Consider the following 12,808-nt stretch of genomic DNA (forward strand, 5'->3'; position numbering starts at 1 on the left):
TCCTTTTGAAGCTCTTCATATTTTTCACACCTTTTCAGGCTCTTCATATTTTTCAACACCGCTTCTTGCTCATCCTCTTTTTCAGACCGTTTCATGGCCCTCATATTTTTGACACCTTTTCAAGCTCTTCACATTTTTCACAACTTTTCAGGCTCTTCATGTTTTTGAACAACGTTTCATGCTCCTCCTAATTTTCAGACCGTTTCATGCTCCTCATATTTTGACACCTTTTGAAGCTCTTCATATTTTTCACACCTTTTCAGGCTCTTCATATTTTTCAACAAGGTTTCATGCTCCTCCTATATTTCAGACCGTTTAATGCTCCCCATAATTTTGACACCTTTTGAAGCGCTTCATAATTATCACACCTTTTCAGGCTCTTCATGTTTTTCAACACCGCTTTATTTTCCTCCTATTTTTCAGACCGTTTCATGCTCCTCATATTTTTGACACCTTTTGAAGCTCTTCATATTTTTCACACCTTTTCATGTTCTTCATGTTTTTCAACCCCGCTCTTGCTCATCCTCTTTTTCAGACCGTTTCATGCCCCTCATATTTTTGACACCTTTTCAAGCTCTTCACATTTTTCAAACCTTTTCAGGCTCTTCATATTTTTGAACAACGTTTCATGCTCCTCCTATTTTTCAGACAGTTTCATGCCCCTCATTTTTTTGACACCTTTTCAAGCTCTTCACATTTTTCAAACCTTTTCAGGCTCTTCATGTTTTTGAACACCGTTTCTTGCACCTCCTATTTTTCAGAACGTTTCATGCTCCTCATATATTTGACACCTTTTGAAGCTCTTCATTATTTCACAACTTTTCAGGTTCTTCATGTTTTCAACACCACTTCATGCTCCTCCTATATTTCTGACTGTCTCATGCGACTCGTATTTTAGACACCTTTTGAAGATCTTCATATATTTCACACTTTTTCAGGCTTTTCATGTTTTTGAACACCGTTACATGCGCCTCATATTTTTGACAGCTTTTGAAGTTCTTCATATTATTCACACCTTTTCAGGCTCTTCACGATTTGAAAACCGTTTCATGCTCCTCCTATTTTTCAGACCGTTTCATGCTCCTCATGTATTTCACACCTTCTGAAGCTCTTCATATTTTTCACACGTTTTGAAGCTCTTCATATTCTTACACGTTTTCAGGCTCTTCATGTTTTTGAACACCGATTCATGCTCCTCCTATTTTTCCGACCGTTTCATGTTCCTCATAATTTTGACACCTTTTGAAGCTCTTCATATTTTTCACACCTTTTCAGGCTCTTCATGTTTTTAAACACCGCTTCATGACCCTCCTATTTTTCAGACCGTTTCATTCTCCTCATTTTTTTGAAACGTTTTGAAGCTCTTCATATTTTTTAAACCTTGTCAGTCTCTTCATGTTTTTCAACACAGCTTCATTCTCCTTCTATTTTTCAGACCGTTTCATGCTTCTCATGTATTTCACACCTTTTGACGCTCTCATATTTTCCACACCTTTTCAGGCTCTTCATGTTTTTGAACACCGTTTCATGCTCCTCCTATTTTTCAGACCGTTTCATGCTTTTTAATTTTTGAGAGCTTTTGAAGCTCTTCATATTTTTCACATCTTTTGAAACTCTTCATATTTTTCTCACCTTTTCAGGCTCTTCATGTTTTTGAACCCCGTCATGCTCCTCCTATTTTTCAGACCGTCTCAGGCTCCTCATATTTTTGACACCTTTTGAAGCTCTTCATATTTTTCACACCTTTTAAGGCTCTTCGTGTTTTTCAACACCTCTTCATGCTCCTCTTCTTTTTCAGACCATTTCATGCTCCTCATATTTTTCACACCTTTTGAAGCTCTTCACATTTTTCACACCATTTCTGGCCCTTCATGTTTTGAACACCGTTTCATGCTCCTCCTATTTTTCTGACCATTTCATGCTCCTCATATTTTTGACACCTTTTGAAGCTCCTCATATTTTTCACATCTTTAGAAGCTCTTCATATATTTCACACTTTTTCAGGCTCTTTATGTTTGTCAACACCACTTCATGCTCCTCCTATTTTTCAGACCGTTTCATGTTCATCTCATTTTTGACAGCTTTTGAAGCTCATCATATTTTTCACACCTTTTGAAGCTCTTCATATATTTCACACCTCTCAAGCTCTTCATGTTTTCCACACCGCTTCATGCTCCTCCTATTTTTCAGACCGTCTCATGCTCCTCATGTATTTCACACCTTTTCAAGCTCTTCATATTTACACACCTTTTGAGGCTCTTCATGAATTTCAATACCACTTCATGCTCCTTCTATTGTTGAGACCGTTTCATGTTCCTCATATATTTGACACCTTTTGAAGCTCTTCATATTTTTTACCTCTTTTCAGGCTCTTCATGTTTTTGAACACGGCTTCATGCTCCTCCTATTTTTGAGACCATTTCATGCTCCTCATATTTTTCACACCTATGGAAGCTCTTCATATTTTTCACACCTTTTAAGGCTCCTCATGTTTCTGAACACCGTTTCATGCTCCTCCTATTTTTCAGACCGTTTCATGCTCCTCATATTTTTGACACCTTTGAATCTCTTCATATTTTTCACACCTTTTGAAACTCTTCTTATTTTTCACACGTTTTCAGTCTCTAAATGTTTTTCAACACCGCTTCATGTTCTTCCTATTTTTCAGACCGTTTCATGCTCCTCATATTTTTGACACGTTTTGAGGCTCTTCATATATTTCACACCTTTTCAGGCCCTTCATGTTTTTGAACACCGTTTTATGTTCCTCCTATTTTTCAGACCGTTTCAGGCTCCTCATATTTTTGACACCTTTTGAAGCTCTTCATATTTTTCAATACCTTTTCAGGCTCTTCATGTTTCTCACCACCGCTTCATGCTCCTCCTATTTTTCAGACCGTTTCATGCTCCTCTAATTTCTGACACCTTTTGAAGCTCTTCATATATTTGACACCTTTTCAGGCTCTTCATGTTTTTCAACACCACTTCATGCTCCTCCTATTTTTCAAACCGTTTCATGCTCATCTCATTTTAGACACCTTCTGAAGCTCTTCATATTTTTCACACCTTTTGAAGCTCTTCATATTTTTCACACCTTTTCAGTCTCTTCATGTTTTTCGTCACAGCTTCATGCTCCTTCTATTTTTCAAACCGTTTCATGCTTCTCATGTATTTCACACCTTTTGAAGCTCATCATATTTTTCACTCCTTTTCAGGCTCTTCATTTTTTGAACACCGTTCATGCTCCTCCTATTTTTCAGAGCATCTCATGCTCCTTTTATTTTTGACACATTTTGAATCTCTTCATATTTTTCACACCCTTTAAGGCTCTTCAAGTTTTTCAACACCGCTTCATGCTCCTCCTATTTTTCAGACAGTTTCATGCTCCTCATATTTTTGACACGTTTTGAGGCTCTTCATGTATTTCACACCTTTTCAGGCCCTTCATATTTTGAACACCGTTTCATGCTCCTCCTATTTTTCAGACTCTTTCATGTTCCTCATATTTTTGACACGTTTTGAAGCTCTTCATATTTTTCACACCTTTTCAGGCTCTTCATATTTTTCAACACAGCTTGATGCTCCTTCTATTTTTCAGACCGTTTCATGCTCCTCATATATTTCACACCTTTTGAAGCTCTTCATAATTTTCACACCTATTCAGGCTCTTCATCTTTTGAACAACGTTTCATGCTCCTCCTTTTTTTCAGACCGTTTCATGCTCCTCATATATTTGACACCTTTTGAAGCTCTTCATATTTTTCACACCTTTTGATGCTCTTCATATTTTTCACACGTTTTCAGGCTTTTCATGTTTTTCACAACCGCTTCATGATCCTCATATTTTTCAGACCGTTTCATGCTCCTCATATTTTTGACACCTTTTGAAGCTCTTCATGTATTTCACAATTTTCAGGCTCTTCATGTTTTTCAACACCGCTTCATGCTCCTCCAATTTTCAGACCGTTTCATGCTCCTCATATTTTTGACACCTTTTGAATCTCTTCATATTTTTCACACGTTTTCAGGCCCTTCATGTTTTTGAACACCGTTTTATGTTCCTCCTATTTGTCAGACCTTTTCATGCTCCTCATAATTTACCACCTTTTGAAGCTCCTCATATTTTTCACACATTTTCAGTCTCTTCATTTTTTTGAACACCGCTTCATGCTCCTCCTATTTTTCAGACCGTTTCAGGCTCCTCATATTTTTGACACCTTTTGAAGCTCTTCATATTTTTCACACCATTTCAGGCTCTTCATTTTTTTGAACACCGTTTCATGCTCCTCCTATTTTTCAGAACGTTTCATGCTCCTCATATTTTTCACACCTTTTGAAGCTCTTCATATTTTTCACACCTTTTCAGGCTCTTCATGTTTTTGAACACCGTTTCATGCTCCTCCTATTTCAGACCGTTTAATGCTCATCTAATTTTTGACACCTTTTGAAGCTCTTCATGTATTTCACAACTTTTCAGGCTCTTCATGTTTTTCACAACCGCTTCATGATCATCATATTTTTCAGAACTTTTCATGCTCCTCATATTTTTGACACATTTTGAATCTCTTCATATATTTCACACCTTTTCAGGCTCTTCATGTTTTTGAACACCACTTCATGCTCCTCCTATTTTTCAGACCGTTTCATGCTCCTCATGTATTTCACACCTTTTGAAGCTCTTCATATATTTCACACTTTTTCAGGTTCTTCATGTTTATCAACAACGCTTCATGCTCCTCCTATTTTTCAGACCGTTTCATGGTCCCCATATTTTTGACACCTTTTGAAGCTCTTCATATTTTACACAACTTGTCAGGCTCTTCAAGTTTTTGAACACTGCTTGATGCTCCTCCTATTTTTCAGACCGTTTAATTTTCCTCATATTTTTCACACCTTTTGAAGCTCTTCATATTTTTCACAGCTTTTCAGGCTCTTCACGATTTTCAACACCGCTTCATGCTCCTCCTATTTTTCAGACCGTTTCATGCTCCTCATATTTTGACACCTTTTGAAGCTCTGCATATTTTTCACACCTTTTCAGGCTCTTCATGTTTTTCAACACCGCTTCTTGATCCTCCTATTTTTCAGACCGTTTCATGCTCCTCATGTATTTCACACCTTTTGAAGCTTTTCATATTTTTCACACCTTTTAAGCTTTTCATATTTTTCACACCTTTCCAGGCTCTTCATGTTTTTGAACACCGCTTCATGCTCCTCCTATTCTTCAGACCGTTTCATGCTCCTCATATTTTTCACACCTTTTGAAGATCATTATATATTTCACACCTTTTCAGGCACTTCATGTTCTTCAACACCACTTCATGCTCCTCCTATTTTTCAGACCGCTTCATGCTCATCTCATTTTTTATACCTTTTGAAGCTGTTCATATTTTTCTTTTTTTTTTTTAAATATGCAAAAACACATTTTTATTTGAGTACATTCATGAAGAGTAGAAGTTAGCTGGGTCTCTTAAGCTGCAACCATTAAGTATGTTCACACTAGTCAAGACTGTAACACAAGTTTTAAGCAACTGGGGGAGACTGGATACACACGGAAACGACTTGATAGCAAAACACCTTTTTGCACCGAGCACGGTCACTCAGCCTCATCAGGCTGAAGGGAGTGGTACAAAGGTAACTGGTAATCCATCTGGTGACTTATCCTGAAAGAAATCCCATTTCCTAGAGCAAGCGCAGGGAGCTGCAGATCAGGACACAGAGGTGGCCGGCAGGCACTTGTGTCGGGAGTGCTAACCTGGCCCCTCTGTCAGACACTGTCTAGGGACTGCAGAATTCTCAAGAGGGTCTTGGTCCCCTCAAACCTTGGCAAGCACCAGCATAAGCAGGTAGGAAGGCTGTGTCGGGGACGGACCTGGGGCCTCTCCCCTACGCTGACAACCCCGTGGCGCTGAAGGAAAGCGGAGAGTGCGCCCTGGCGCAGGCTGCCTCCCAGGGCAGCAGTCTGACTACACGCTTCCCTACAGGCAACGGCAAGCGGTTCGGATGCCAGGGCCCGGCAGAGGCCCAGACGAGGAGGCATGGAGAGCCAGATGTGAGACGGTGGAGAGACCCATCTCTAGGCACCCCAGAAGTCGGGGCAACCACCACGGCTTCAGGGGTTGGCTGGGTTTGGCCAAAGTAACGCATCAAGCTGGGCTCCTCTCCTTAGCCGCTTCTGTTCAGCTGAAACGCCTCACCTGACAGCAACGATTTCTGCATGACTAACATAATACTGTTTGCAAAAGTACTTCTTTTCTCCCTAAGATGTTTTACAAATGCAGAGCACTCAACATTCTCCCGAGAGCAAACACTAGCATGATCACATGACCCTCACTCATGTTTTCCTGAGCACTCCCAATGGCCAGAACAGAGTAACTTTGAACTAGGAAAAAGGAAGTGCACACCTTAAAACCGAATAGCAACATTCCCTTTCCTCCACTTAAAAGCTATTCAAACATGTGTACTTCCTGTGGGATTTGTTCAAAGTCAAGCCCCTCCCCTGGAGGAAGTCTTTCTTCCTACTTCTCTGATAGGTCTAAGATGTCAGGTGAAACCCAGCTGTTGACATCACTTATTATATTCTTCAAATAATGGGGTTTGCTGTGGGGGGGGAACCAGCTTCCTTTGGAATGGGAACCAAGTCTGCTGAAACCTCACACCCCCTCAGCTCTCTCGGACCCCATCCTCTCCCCAGAGCCCCAAGTTCTTATGAGTCCCTCCAGAGACCTGAGCTGACAGCCACCCCAACTTCTACCACACCAGGGTTACTGGAGAAATCCAATGCTCGGGAAGAAAGATGGAGTCTATCTGTTCATGACCTAAGAATTTTTCAGAAATGAGAATACTCACAAAAGAAGCAGCAAAGGCAAATCCCTAGCCTCTGAGCTACGGAAGCAGAAGTCAGTGTCCGGGAAAGAGCGCCCCCAACTCTGTGAAAGGAGCCTGAGTTACCCCTATCCACTGTGCTCAACTCCCCACCTCGCTTTATTCTTTTCCAAAGGATGGGTCGGTTTTCCATTTTTATAGAAGTTGTTGTTGTTTAGTCACTAAGTCGTGTCCAACTCTTTGCCACACCATGGACTGCATGCAGCACGCCAGGCTCCTCCTCTGTCCTCCACTATCTCCCAGAGTTTGCTCAAATTCATGTCCACTGAGTCAGTGATGCTATCAAACTATCTCTTCAGCCCCCTTCTCCTTTTGCCTTCAATCTTTCTCAACATCAGGGTCTTCTCTTAATGAGTTGCCTCTTTGCATCAGGTGGCCAAAGAATTGGAGCCTCAGCTTCAGCATCAGTCCTTTCAGTGAATATTCAGGGTTGATTTCCTTTAGGATTGATTGATCTCCTGGCTGTCCAAGGGACTTCAAGAGTCTTCTCCATCACCACAATTCAAAAGCATCAGTTCTTTGGTGCTCAGCCTTATTTATGGTCCAACTCTCACATCTGTACATGACTACTGGAAAAACCGTGGCTCTGACTCTATGGACCGCAACACTATACGAAGAGGGATGAAGACAGGGCTCTGAGCACCGAGGTCAGAATCAGCTGCGCCACCTCGGTGGTAACCTTGGTACTCGCCACTGAAAACCGAAAGGAGACGGGGCCTGCCATACAAGCTTTAGGTCTGTCATTTCAAAGTTTCCCCACAGATGACTACATAATCGCGTGGTCTTTAAAGCAACTGGATGTATGTCGGAAGGTGAGGTGGGACTACGGATGATCATTAGACCTGTGATCTCAGTTTCATGTTCCAGGTGGATGAAAATGAGAAAAGTCATTTCCCCTCACCGTGGCCCAAAGCCTCCTGGGTTTCCTGAGAAGTAGATTCCAGCTTTGAACCTAGTCCCATTTCTTAAAAGGACCAAGCAGCACTCACCCACAGAAATCAATGTGAGATGGATTTGGGGTATGAAGATCTTGTTCTTTCACCTGATTTCCTCAGAGTCTCGGCATGGATATTACCTAAATCCATCCTTGGGAGCAACCGTCAGTTCTCATAAACCCTGACTTTGCAGCATTTGGAGGTCTGTTGTCAGGCTCTAGGGTGATAGGATTTGGGAGTGTGGTGTTCCCCCTGTACTTTGAATCATTCTCAGCTCTACCAGCAACCCTTTTCCTACCTGAAAAATGGGTTAATATCAAAGTTAACAAGAAGAAAGAATCCCTCATATTCCCAGGCAGGGCCTCCCACTCAGGCTCCAGCTCTTAAATTCATCTTCTAACTATTAATACTTTCCTGCAGGTCCGTGACTGAAACGCCCCCTCCTCACTCCTCTGTCACACAACTGGGAACTCTTAAATTCTTCCCAACACTCGTTCCCTAGACTGTCTCCCTAATGTTTGTGACAATTACATTAAAACACCGCCACTGTCGAATCACAGCCTCGCCTACTCTGCAGGAATGAGAAGGTGGGGAATGTGAACTGGCAGCCTGCAGACTCGCTTCGTTTATTAGCCCACTGCATTTCACATGATCTCCAAGTCATTGTCCACATTTTTAAAATTAGGGAATTATAAACACAATTCTGGAGGCCTAGCTCCACCTGACACATCAGAAGGCCTGTGCAACGCTGGGCTTCCTCCCGCGTGGCAGGCAGGGCTCTGAAACCGCCCGTCAGAGGAGCGTCCCCTGGTACAGCTCCATCCTGCCCGGAGGGCGGTGCTCACCTATGCTCTCTGCATGGCTCCCCGGGCCTGTGAGTTTGCAAACCCCAATCTAGCGCAAGTCCTTCACTTTCAACAGAAAGTTAGCCTGCCTGAGGCAACCCATCAAGAGAGAGACAGCGGAGGACGGAGCGTCAGGGTCAGGGACCTCTCCCTCTGAACTGGCACACCCTGCCTCTCCAGAGAACCCCAACTCCTCTCAGCACTTCTTCCACCAACTGCATACAGTTTTTAAAGCAGACTATGTTAACATTTTCCACATTCCCTTTTATCCATTCTTTTTTTTTTGCATGTTTGATTTCCTTATAGATGACAACTTTGTATCAGTGGTTTCATTTATAGATGATCTCCAAGATCATCATGCCAAGAAACAACGAATTAGCAATCGGACAAAACTGAAGCATCAACTTTTGCACAGCTCGGCAGACACAGGACCAGAAAGAATCCCAGAAATCAAATGACAGCCTAACAACTAGCTATACAGACACAGAAAACGGGGCCAGAGAACTGCACTCCTGGGCTGTGGGGCTCCTAGGGAACAGAGCCAGGCTTCAGTCTGCCAGCTTGGCGCCTTCCACTGAACCGTGTCCCCTCTACGCAGTCATGGAGGTGGCAGGTGACCCAGCCAGCTTGTTCCACAGAAACAAAGACTACAGAACTTCGTGCATCTCAGACACGGCCGACCTTGGCTCTGACAAGAATGAGGGCTTAAAACGTGTCACAAACCATCAATCTATAGAACTGGATTTGCACTGAAGACACATTTTCTTTAGAACTGGTATTTGGTGGAGAGCATGAATGTCACAGAACTTGGTGGTCTTTATAACACGGGTCGTTATAAAAGCTAAGCCCCATGTGAGAAAAGTTGCTGTAACAACATCATAGCACCTTTGCTTCAATTTCAAAAGAGAAAAAGGCAATGGTAAAAAGCTTTAATAATAGACTGTGTTTTTATAGGCAACCAATTAGCAGATTAATGAGCCATTTAAATTTCTTTACTTAAAACCAATATTCAAGAAAGATGAACCCCAGATGCAGCCTCTCACACGGACCCACATAACTAAGGACAAATAAATGATGAACCCCAGACGAAGCCTCTCACACTGACCACAAACTAGGAACACATGAAGCCAACGGTGCGCCCCGTCAGCGTGCTGCAGTGTGTGTCCACAAGACGAGCCCCCCGCCCCGAGCCCCGGCCCCGGCAAACAGATAGTGATTGTGCACTGCGCGATGATGCCGTGAGGTGAGAACTTTGGTTCATGCAGGTGGCTGCCAGGGGCCGTGCGCCAGGGCCGCAGCCCCGGCGCCCCACGTCAGCCGTGCTGCTTCCACAGCACCAGGTGGATGCTGTGGTCGGGCATGCTGGTGGCGAAGACCAGGCCCGTGTCGTTGTGCCCGTCCAGTCCGTTCAGCCAGGACGCTTCACCCGCCAGGAAGCTGGAGCCCCTCTTGGACTTCCTATACTCGGGGAGAGGCCAGCGGCTAATCAGGCTCTCTGTCCGCAAGTCCAGGATATACAGGTAGCGGTTGTCAAACAGCAGGGCAAAGATGTCTCCAATGCCAAGCAAGGCCAGGTTTGCTATCTCCGGAGTCTTGATGACCCTGAGAATATCATAACTGGCGAAGTCCCACTGGTAGAGGCCCAGTGCCGAACTACAGACAATGTATTTGCCATCAAAATGAAGTCTTGGCTGCAGGCAGATACTTCTATCCTCAGAGACAGACAACGTCTTTAAGCACTTACAGTTAATTTCTCTCCCAATTGGCCAAATCTTGATCTCATATTTGTCTGCACTTAAGAGGATGTAGTCTCCAGGGCTGTGCAAGAGAGACTTGACTTTGCACTTCTGCAAGACCACCTTGGTGACCCATTCTGTGTGCCCGGTGAGAGTGTTCAGGCATGTCCCAGCAGATAAAGCCCATACTTTCACGGTGAAGTCTGCAGAGCCACTCACCAAGACGTCCAGTTCGTCGTTGTAGTCAACACTAAACACCGCCCCCGTGTGCCCCCGGAAGTGCTGGGTCCTGGCTCCGGAGCTCCATTCCCAGCAGGCCACGGTGTTGTCAAAGGAGCCTGTCACAAGCTTCTGCTCATCAAACTTCACCGCAGCACAAGTGTGCGTCTGGATGCCATAAACACACTGCCCTGTGCTCACATCCCACAGTTTTGCAGACAAGTCATCTGACCCTGTACACAGAAGTCCATCTTTGTAGTAAAGTGCATACACTCTGGCACTGTGTCCAATTAAAGATGAGGTCTCAAAGGCTTCATGGTCCTCCAGTTGCTTCATTCTCAAAATAGCCTTCAAATAAACCTTCTTCCAGTGCAAAGCGTCCTGAACAGAATCATCTATCTGCCAGCCCAAATTTTTACAGGCGGTCTGCCACACCTCTGTACAGGCACTTATCACCTTATTCCACTGTTTAGAGACGAGGCAGCACGTGAGTAAAGTCTGAGGGTCGAGCCATTTTAACAAATAAAAACTGAGCTCCAGGGGAAGGAGTGTGAGGAAGTCCCGCTTGAGCAGAGTCTCCAGGTTATTGGAGAGGTGTCTGAGCTGGACTGCCCCACTCAGACTAATCAGGTGATCCAGAGTTTCATTTTTCTGCAAGTCCGTCAGAGAAAGAAATGTAACAGAAATGTTATCAAGCCATGTCTCAAAGTCCTTTCTCTCCATAAGGTTATGGAAAAATTTACCTGAGCGAGCGCCCCAGGGCCCGGGACCTCGCGCCGGGCTCACACCAACTAGGCGCGCTCGGGCCACCAGAGCCTCCCAGCGGCCAGGTCCGCTCCGCAGCCATGGCGCCTGGACCGGCGGCCGCCGCTCTGGGTCCGCAGCCTCTCAGGGGAGCGGCTTCTGGTGCTCTGAAGCTGTTCATAATTTTCACACCTTTTGAAGCTCTTCATATTTTTCACACGTTTTCAGGCTCTTCATGTTTTTGAACACCGCTTCATGCTCCTCCTATTTTTCAGACCGTTCCTAGCTCCTCATGTATTTCACACCTTTTGAAGCTCTTCATATTTTTCACACGTTTTCAGGCTCTTCATGTTTTTCAACTCCACTTCATGCTCCTCCTATTTATCCGACCGATTCATGCTCCTCAAATTTTTGACACGTTTTGAAGCTCTTCATATTTTTCACAACTTTTCAGGCTCTTCATGTATTTCAACACCGTTTCATGCTCCTCCTATTTTCAGACCGTATCATGCTCCTCATGTATTTTACACCTTTTGAAGCTCTTCATATTTTTCACACCTTTTCAGGCTCTTCATGATTTTGACCACCGATTCATGCTCCTTCTATTTTTCAACCCATTTCATGCTACTCATATTTTTGACACCTTTTGAAGCTCTTCATATTTTTCACACCTTTTCAGGCTCTTCATGTTTTAGAACACCGCTTCATGCTCCTCCTATTTTTCAGACCGTTTCATGCTCCTCTTATTTTTCACACATTTTGAAGCTCTTCATATTTTTCACAATTTTTCAGGCTCTTCATGTTTTTGAACACCGCTTCATGCTCCTCCTATTTTTCAGACCGTTTCTAGCTCCTCATGTATTTCACACCTTTTGAAGCTCTTCATATTTTTCACACGTTTTCAGGCTCTTCATGTTTTTCAACTCCACTTCATGCTCCTCCTATTTATCCGACCGATTCATGCTCCTCAAATTTTTGACACGTTTTGAAGCTCTTCATATTTTTCACAACTTTTCAGGCTCTTCATGTATTTCAACACCGTTTCATGCTCCTCCTATTTTCAGACCGTATCATGCTCCTCATGTATTTTACACCTTTTGAAGCTCTTCATATTTTTCACACCTTTTCAGGCTCTTCATGATTTTGACCACCGATTCATGCTCCTTCTATTTTTCAACCCATTTCATGCTACTCATATTTTTGACACCTTTTGAAGCTCTTCATATTTTTCACACCTTTTCAGGCTCTTCATGTTTCTCAACACCGCATCATGCTCCTCCTATTTTTCAGACCGTTTCATGCTCCTCATATTTTTGACACCGTTTGAAGCTCTTCATATATTTCACACCTTTTCAGGCTCTTCATGTTTTTCAACACCGTTTCTTGCTCCTGCTATTTTTCAGACCGTTTCATGCTCCTCATATTTTTGACACCTTTTGAAGCT

The 12,808-nt window shown here is 43.4% G+C and overlaps 1 protein-coding gene across 1 annotated transcript; it reads right to left on the reverse strand.

The window, feature by feature from the left end:
• Nucleotides 1-9,962: 9,962 nt before the first annotated feature.
• Nucleotides 9,963-11,409, reverse strand: LOC133053678 (F-box/WD repeat-containing protein 2-like). The gene has a single exon (XM_061138197.1). The coding sequence runs from the start codon at nt 11,341-11,343 to the stop codon at nt 9,979-9,981; it is 1,365 nt and encodes a 454-aa protein (XP_060994180.1). The 5' UTR covers nt 11,344-11,409; the 3' UTR covers nt 9,963-9,978.
• Between the last annotated feature and the right edge of the window lie 1,399 nt (nt 11,410-12,808).

Source organism: Dama dama, unplaced genomic scaffold, assembly GCF_033118175.1.
Source record: "Dama dama isolate Ldn47 unplaced genomic scaffold, ASM3311817v1 ptg000071l, whole genome shotgun sequence".
Classification (NCBI taxonomy): domain Eukaryota; kingdom Metazoa; phylum Chordata; class Mammalia; order Artiodactyla; family Cervidae; genus Dama; species Dama dama.

What these genes read in the sequence shown, in the direction of transcription:
- LOC133053678 (XM_061138197.1), bottom strand. Translation starts at nt 11,343, where the DNA reads ATGGAGAGAAAGGACTTTGAGACATGGCTTGATAACATTTCTGTTACA.